Below are 9,664 nucleotides of genomic sequence, written 5' to 3' on the forward strand. Positions count from 1 at the left end.
GTCAACGGGAGTCAATAAAACAAAGGAAAGCTTTATATTTTGAGCATTATATCTCACAGCGGTACTGATACCAGCCCCCTGCATTACCTCAGTAAACACCTCTTATACATTTTTATATGGTCCAGTCACCCTCCAAGGACCTCATTAAACTCTCCACAAGCACGACTTTACCACACATTGTGGCCTAATGTATTTTAAAACCATACAGAAGAGGCATACTCTGAATACACTGAGGTTTTCAAGTGAAAACCTACACGTCTACAACGTTGTTCTGAGCCATTGAAAATCAGGCATGGGATGATGAGTAATAATAGTCAAGCTGCACTTCCCCAAAAACATTTATTGATGTGATGTTAATGATAGATATTAGGCCATGGAAGATCATGGTGAAGCCACAGTCACCACTTGTTCGGTGTGTTTTTCAGGAGACATTTTGGTTTTCCCATGTGTTTGAATGAGAGGGAAGAGGCGGCAGGATTCGGCATTCGGAACTTTGATGGCTAAAAAAAATGCAACCGCTCAACTCGTTATAAAGTTGAACAGAATTATTGAGCAGGAGAGTCTCCTCTTTCTTTTAATAGTTCTTTGAAGCCGATACAATATTCGCCCTCTGAGGAGACACTGTTTGCTTTTATTTCAAAAGGCAAATTGCAGACTTCCTGTTGAAATTAGATCGGGGTATTGATTTCTAGGTCTTGCTGAGCTGAACAATTAGCTTTGGTCTCCCTACGATTTTAATGTAATCTTCTTTTAGTCTTTTGAGGTGGCACTAGAGAGCACATTTTGGCACTCTGGGGGTTAATTTTGACATTTCCCTAATTTTGTGGCCAGTCTTGATGAGCTTGGCAATTTTGATCAACATTAGAGCGTGTTTAGTGGGTCAAATCTGCGCTCAAAGCCACATCTGGAGTCAAAGAAAAAACTTTGAAGAAACATACGAAATACAATAAGCTTTTGTGCTCGGCCCCGAATAAGAAACTTTAGATGTACAATAGGGTCCTGGGGCCTCATTTACAATGGTTGCTTAAGCACAAAACGGGTCCTGACACTCAATGCAACAGCTTTTTAGACATTTCTGTAGTTTGGAGCCGAAGAGTCCGTTAAAATTGGCTTCATGCTGAGATTGTAGGCATTTTATATATTGTTTGGTTTTCTGAAAATGTAGACATTTTGAAAAAAAAAAAAGTTTAACTGTAAAGGCTATTATGGCACTATTTCACCCACTCAAGATGGAATTAGCGTGTACGTGTAAAATATTAGTATTGTACTATTGTGTATTTTATAATCTTTATATGTACACAAAGATTGTGTGTGTGTGTGTGTGTGTGTGTGTGTGTGTGTGTGTGTGTGTGTGTGTGTGTGTGTGTGTGTGTGTGTGTGTGTGTGTGTGTGTGTGTGTGTGTGTGTGTGTGTGAGAGAGAGAGAGAGAGAGCGTCACGTGAGGAGGACCTGGGGATGGCTGCGCTTTAGACACGCTTCTGTTCTCCGCCTACAATTAATACAGATTAAACTATATAAACTCTCCACAAAAGCTCAATTAATGCCTTAGGTATTCCTACTATAAACAACTCGCACGATGAACAAAGGAAATCGGAGCCTGCAAACTCGCTTGAAGACTTCAGCTACCATGAAGCTACCATGAAGCTACCATGAAGCTACCATGAAGCTACCATGAAGCTACCATGAAGCTACCCGCAGCAATAGCATGGAGGAAGTCCTTGCAAAAATCGCCAAAATGAACGTGACACTGAACTGGGTCGCGAGTGACGTGTCGACAATTAAAATCGGACACAACCGAGCTCAAAAACACAGTGAGTACAATCCAAACTCAGCGCGAAGAGGCGGAAAGTTGCATCTCTGATGTGGAAGATAGCGACGCTAGCATGGTTAATTAGAACAATGTGCTAAAGCAGAAAGTCGAGTCAGTCTGGTGCCGGGTTGATGACCAGGAAAACAGCAAGATGTTAAAACATCAAGCTGATCGGACTCAAAGAAGGAAAAGAAATGAGGAATGCAATGAATGACTACCTAATGAAGATATTGAATGAAGGATTGGGACTGCAGGGAGATGAATACGAGATCGAGCAGAGCCAAAGAAGCGAAGGGCCACTTGAAAGGGCCATTTCAACACGACACGGCCCAGCAGAAAGTTTTGAAAGCTGCGAGAGAAAAGAGAGGGAGATACGGTGGGAGGACTGCTCTCTTTCTATCTATGAGGATATGACCAAGGAACGCTCCGGCCTACCGAGACGTTTCTCCCCGGCAATGAAAGCCCGGTGGGATAATCAGGTAAAACACACACTGGAAACCCGGTAGGTTCACGTGGACGGGGAAGAAGAGACTGAGCTTCACAGACCAGAAGGAGGCTGAAGTCTTTTTTTGGGAGAACATTCTGGACACAGATACCAAGTGACCATTACATGAATATGAGGGAGAGTGGTTTATTGTAATGGCACGGCAGAGGTGGAGGCTCTGGGGCGCTGCTGTAACGGTGAGGGGCAGAAGGATCCGTCTATAGCAGAGGCCCCCGACCCCCACGCCGTGGACTGGTACCGGTCCGTGGGTCGTTTGGTACCGGGCCGCACAGAAAGAATAAATTACTTACATTATTTCTGGTTTATTTATTATCCAAGTATGAATAATCTTTTATTTTGGAAAAAACGACCGAATTCCCTCTGTTACATCCGTCGATGACTCACGCTTGCCTCGGTCACGTGACACATTAACTGATATTAAACCCACAAGCAGCAAAATGAGTAAAAACCAGTGGTGGTTGTAAAGTTTCTTTGCTCATGGGAGAAGGTCCAGTGAAGAGACAGAAGAAAAACATAAAAGTAAGTAGAAAGACGTACAAGTACACAGTGGATTCAAATTCATCACTATATTTACAAAATACCACAGTGTTTGTGTTGGTCCTATCATTTCATTTTGTTGTATTTATCAGACACACCTTAAGGCCGGTCTGTGAAAATATTGCCCGATAGGGATGCGTGAGTACACCACTATCTGTATCTGTATCTGTTCAACTATCTAAATGATCTGTATTCGTATCTGCACTCGGAGAGGGCGGGGCTTAACCCTGAAGAGGGCGTGGTTCAAGTGAAACTGGGTGGGGCTTAAATCGGTACCTTGTTTTAACTCTAAAATTGATATGGGTTGATCAGAAGTTGCTTTATTTATTGTTTATTTGAAAACTATTTACAGAACAGCCTCAGAATTGAGATTCAATGTTTTATATATATAAAAAAACTATATTCTATTTACAGTATATAAAGCATAATTTGTAACACTTATAATATATTTATTTTTATGAACAGCCATACACAACAAAGATATTAATATAGGCTACTATGTGTGTTCAGCTATATGTGTGTATGTGTGTAAGTGGTCTGTGAGACTGTTTATTTTTTAATGACTTGTGTGAACCTGGTGATTCATCAAGCATCCAGTTTTGGCAAACAGGGAAATAATATGTCAGCCTTGTTCACTGTATTCTTCTCAAAAGCACCACGTTCAGTACGAGCAAAGTTTTCCAACTGACTTCACACCTCCAGCCAAACTAAGAACAAGCAGACGGTAAAAAACCCCAAACCCACGACTGAGGCAGTGACCGACGCGACACGAGCCGTTTTCAGCTCTGTCTTGTCAAATGCACCACGTACGTTATGAAACAAGTTCACCAATAACTTTAAATATCACACAAACTGAAATAGAGGCGAGCTGAAGAAAACCTGAGTACTGAAGAGAGCAACAGTCACTCTCTGTAGTGATGATCGAGTTTGAACGAATCGTTCAAAATCCGTGAGTCACTTTACTAAACGGTGACTCAGAAGTTATCACATTCATTAACTCATTAACTGAGTCATTCTTGCTCCAGCCGTCCAGCTGCAGAGAGGAAAACATAAACGTGACTGTTGTGCTGCTGCTAGTCTCACTCCAACTGTATAAATATATCATATTACTCACTGTAGTTGCCCTGTGGGAAAAGTGGCTGTAATGCTATTGCTAATAGTTGCTAAAAGCAGCTAGTAGCCGCGCCGCGAACGCTCGCTGCTCAGCACAGCAGTTACCAGCTCCTTAAGGTCACATGAGGCTTTCAGCAGCTCGAGTCAACTTGTAAGTGTAGTTCAGCACGAATGATAGACTCACCTCATTTCAGTGGTTCAGCTCAAATGCCCGAGTCGCTTCGAAACTGGAAAGAGTCGTTCACCTCCACTGAATCGGTCAGCAGCACAACGCTGTCGCCGCCCCTCCCTCAGCTCTGCTCCGCTCAGTAAGTTCCTGAGTGACGGTGGAAAAATACATTGCTTCACAAAGCTTGTAGAGATAAATATATGAATAATTCATGAATAAATACACAATAGATCATGTTTAAATAGGAGTGTAGCATGTATTATGTTACATTTAATATTGTCCCATATAATTAGTTCTGCGTTATGAACATCACATTATTTATTGATACTAGTGAAAAAGAAAATCAAAATGTTGGAGGAAAAAAAACAACTATAAAATCATTTTATATATATATTAATATATACTGTATATCTGCCATTCTGGATGCCGGGTATTTATTCAGTTTAATATCTTTTTAAATGTAATTCCTGGTTCAAATAAACCTCAGAAACAGTGCACATAATCTAGAATAAGGAGACCAGGACCACTAAAAACTAGTGTGTACTTATTGTTTATTCTCCTCAGAAGTGTTTCAGCATTTTACTATGAATACATTGAGGTTCAAGTCGCAGTTCACTTGAGCCTCCAGGTCCAGGACTGGGTGCAAATAGTGCGCATGCGTAACTGAATCAAATGACTCAAATAGCTCAAATCACTCAGACAACCGGTTCACTTGGATGAACGACTCCAAAATCCATGAGTCCGTTCAATGAGTCGGGTTTCTCATCACTAAGGGTTCGTCCGGAATGTCCTGCCTTTCTCCTTATCGACTTTCACTGAACCCCGGGGATGACGTCACGGGGTTAAGGAAAGGAGTTAGAAGGCTTCCTAAAGTAGTCAGAAAGGACCACACATTCACTTCGTGATGTCATAATAACACGACGGCAGCGCAAGTTAGTGACATGTGCTGTGGTGGGGAAAGAACTACAAGTTTCCAAAAATGGACCACAAAAAGCACATTTGGGTTTGAGATGGTTTCAAGTTGTTCCGGCAGATTATTGCTTTGGGAACTTACATGATCCTGTTTCCACCATCGTCATTTTTTGTAAACGCTCGGATTAGTGGGTCCCTTTAAATGTTGTCGCTGCAAGGAATTGTGGGGCAGCATGAGCTGGTCTCCTTTGCAAAAGTGTGCGTCAATGCTATCCTATGCTAAAGGAGGCTCTAAAGGAAGCAACAAGCCTCCTTTCCTTTGCTTCTTGAGAATTCAGACAGTCCTTATCATGGCCGCTACACAAAACAATTTCGGGGTTCAGTGAAAGTCGTTAGGAGGGACATCCCTGCCGTACGCTAACTCTCTGTGTCTGCGCTGCCTGCAGAGATGTGTGTCGGAGGGTTGGGCGCTGTGTGTGACCGGCCAATCACAGAGCGTGACGACACTCAGTTACCAAATGAGGACTTTCCTTCAGCACCAGCACGGATATTGACGGGTTTTACTCGTATCATGCTCGTATTTGTCAAAAATGCTTTATGCAAAAATGCTTTAGGCTCATCCCTAATGGTATACGTCCACGTTGAGCCAGTGATGAAGACTTTTGATGATGAGCCATTGATGAATTCTTTCATTAGGAACATGGAGCTACTACAACTTTCCCCAGCGGAAAAGGATAGTTTGGATTCTCCCATAACAGAAGCTGAAGTTAGAACTGCAATTAAAGGTATGAAAGCCATATTCCCGGTAGAGTATTATATGAAATATGACTGTTCTCCCGGAAGCATTCCTATATGGCTCACTCCCAGAAAGTTTTAACCAGGCCATTATATCACTGATAGCAGAAAAAGATAAGGATCCAACTGACCCAGCTAATTATAAGCCCACAAAATATGATATCCAATAAGACATATAACACATCCCAGACATTAGCACTAAGATTGGACCATGTTTTACATAAAATGATCGATAAAGATCAAGTAGGATTTATAAAACATAGATCTTCAGCCGATAACATGAAGAGATTGTTCAATTTAATTTGGCTGAACAGAACAAACCCTCACCCTGTCTCAGCTATATCACCAGATGCTCAAAAAGCATTTAATAGGGTGGGATGGGCCTTTTTATATGCAACTCCTTCAAAATGTGGGTTCGGTGATGGTTTCAGCAGATGGATAAAAGTCTTATATTCAAACCCCAAAGCTGCAGTCTCAGAGCAGAGTCAAAAATTAAAGGAGTCATTGGAGGTGGCAGAGAACAAAAGTGATTTCTTTATTTGGATAAGCGGAGTAAATGACATCGAACATTATGGGGTAAAGTAAATGCAAATGAAACTGGTCGTGGCACCACAAATAAATGATCTAACCGGGATGATATCCACATCCATTGCAGAACAATTACCAGTGAGATATGATAAAACGATAAAACAATCTCTTTTGGATGGGAAAAAAAACCTTGAATTTGTTTGGACAAATTGTGTGAGACCAAAAAAGAGAGGGTCTATCATTTCCAGACATAAAATATTACAGTGCTGCCTTTGAGATGTCCAATTTTACAAGATACTGGGATGAATCTGGTGCTGACCTAAGCTAGGTCCTGAATGAGCGACAGCTCAGACATCAGGATAGTAGATTTATTTGAAAATGGCCATTTTTCTTTCATTTGTTTCATTTCTCAAGGAAAACATTCAATTAGAGGGCAAGGGCCACTTTTGGAAATACTTACAAATCAGACACTGTATTAAAGAGGTTGTTCCTGTTGGTCAGGATAGAAGTCTGGTTGAACGTTAACTACATCCACCCAAAATGCCTCATGAGGCGTCGAGATGGTATGAGATGTGTCCTTATAAAAATAAATAATAATGGTTGTCGTAATGTCAAGAGGATATGGGAGAAAGCTCTGTCTTGTACGTTGGATGAAAACACGTGTGTGTGTGTGTGTGTGGGGGGGGGTTCTTTCCAACACTGAGAAATAAATAAGAGAAGCCAGGGGCATATTTATTCAATAAAAGATAATTCATAGATATTATTTTACTCAACAGAATGGGTTTAATAAACACTGATCTATGCTGGAAATGTGGGCAAAACGTGGCACGTTTATCCAGGCATTGTGGGATTTTTCTCAAATTCTCTCCTTGTGGGAAAATGTTTTAGATTGTATGAGCAAATGGTTGAATTGTGAACTTCCCCGGTCACCAATACTGTACCACTGTTAAACACACAAACAAACACATTTTAAACAAACAAACTCATTAAAAACTGTCCTGTGACGTGTGCACGCACCGTCCTGAGGTGTTGGACGGAGCCTCAATCCTCCACACTGCGTATGTGGAAAACACAAATGATGGAGACAGTGTGTGGCGTGTGAGAAGATGTTGGGGAGATTAAACTGTGAAAATGATGTTATGGCAGAAAAATGGGTTTGTTTTAGTCAACAGATGTGTTGATTCGCCTATCTTGCCTGTTTACATGCCCCCCTTGGTATTGTTTTGTTTTGTATTGTTTTTTAATTTTACCGCCATTATATACATTCTGTCGATACATGTTTGTTTGTATCTTTTCTTTGAAATAATGAAAATACAATAAAACTTTGAATTATAAAAAAAAGAGTGTGTGTGAGTGTGTGTATATATTAGTGCTGTCAATTTAAAATTGTCGATTTAAAAAAATGAACTAATTAATTGCACAATGTTCTGTAAATAATTGCATTGTTTTTCTCCTGAAGACTGAAGCTTGTAATGAGATTTATTCGGGGAAAATCACGGAATTAATGTCGACTCAACACACAGACTTTATTTAAATTCAAAGTCTATTTTTATAACGTCGTTTTAGCTTTTGGTGAAACTGTTTCTCTCTAAGATCAGCAGAATAATAAAAACATAAATTAATAAACATCTAACATAAGTCTGGGATACACACACACACACACACACACACACACACACACACACACACACACACACACACACACACACACACACACACACGCACACACACACACACACACACACACAGTAGAGAGGAGAGCCAGGGAAAGAGAAAAAGAGTATAAATTAATATTTTACCAGTATTTCTTCCAGGTTCAGCAGTTTGGTGGCTCCTGGTCAGCCAACCTGGCAACCTGCTGTTTTGCTGCAGAATTACTACTGTAGTCCTAAAATGCGGCTTTTCAAAGTAAAGCTAATGACTTTCACTTTCTCAATCAACCATCAAGGTAACTTTAAAGTGAAACTTTCGACCTTAATATATTCCACTCGGTATTGTGCTGCTCTGTCGTTACAGTGCTGCATCCAGACGCTGCATACTGCTGCTTTGGGTAGCGGAGTTAAAAAACAAAAAAACAAAAGAAAAAAAATGGAAGTAAACAAAACTACGTTAATCATGTAATATTTTTTTAACCAATTAAACATTTCAAATCAATGAATCACAGTTTGACAGCACTAATATATATATATATATATATATATATATATATATATATATATATATATATATATATATATATATATATATATATATATATATATATATATATATATATATATATATATATATATGCTCAATTTTTTTTTACCTTCCAGGGATGCAGGGGGTAAAAAAATTACTAAATATGTTACAGCTGATGTTGAATTCATCATTTCACCTTGGATCGACACACCAACCGCTTCAGGTGTTTCGATATTCCGGCCATCTTTAAACCATATATCAAGGGATTGAAGATTGGATGATACAAAAATACCTGCATCGTCATAAACAAGCGCAAGGTCTTGGACAGCTCGTACCCGAGTCGAGCAACAATAACATCATACGCACACAAACAGGTGAAACTTATTAAAACCAGCAGGTGTGGCAGGCAGGTCTGTACGGCCTTTCTCCTTACTTCTTTACAACTCTTGTAGGATATGACAAAGATTCTGGAGTAGGTGAAGACGATAAACAGTAGAGGCAAAAGTGCCGTCAACACCAGAGCAATGGCACCGAACACAGACAATGCGTTTGAACCTTTGCAGTGCAGACTGTACATCGCATTGTTGCAGATAATGGAGTTCAAAGTGAATTTACAGAGCTTCATGTTGGCACTCAGTACCACAGGAACCGTGATCTGACAGGCGGGGAAAACCCAGGCAAAAGCCAAGAACATGCACACTGTGCTGTTTTTCATGATAAACTGGTATTGCAGAGGCTTACATATAGACACATATCTGTCATAAGCCATGGCAGTGAGCAGCAGGAACTCTGAACATGCTAAAAAGTAAAATATGAAAAACTGAAAAAGACATGCTGAGTAAGGTACCACTAGATTTGATGATATAATGTCTCTCAATAGTTTTGGGTAAATATTGGTGGAGTAACCAACGGAGTTCAGAAGTAAGGCCGCGATGAAAATGTACATGGGCTCATGGAGATTTTTATGTTTGCAAATCAGGTACACGACAGTAAAATTACATACGAGTATTAAAATATACACAGTAAATATACTCACAAAATAGAGATATCTGTATTTGTGCAAGTCCACATATCCACCGATTGTTATATAAGTTATGTTATCTTCAGCTTCCAT

The 9,664-nt window shown here is 40.1% G+C and overlaps 1 protein-coding gene across 1 annotated transcript; it reads right to left on the reverse strand.

Moving 5' to 3' along the window:
* Nucleotides 1-8,737: 8,737 nt before the first annotated feature.
* Nucleotides 8,738-9,664, reverse strand: LOC308131749 (olfactory receptor 4E1-like; the record flags this gene model as incomplete). Its single annotated transcript, XM_080498582.1, has 1 exon — nt 8,738-9,664. The coding sequence occupies one exon, from the start codon at nt 9,662-9,664 to the stop codon at nt 8,738-8,740; it is 927 nt and encodes a 308-aa protein (XP_080354708.1).

This window comes from Blennius ocellaris (genome assembly GCF_963422515.1).
Source record: "Blennius ocellaris genome assembly, chromosome: 6".
Taxonomy (NCBI): Eukaryota; Metazoa; Chordata; class Actinopteri; order Blenniiformes; family Blenniidae; genus Blennius; species Blennius ocellaris.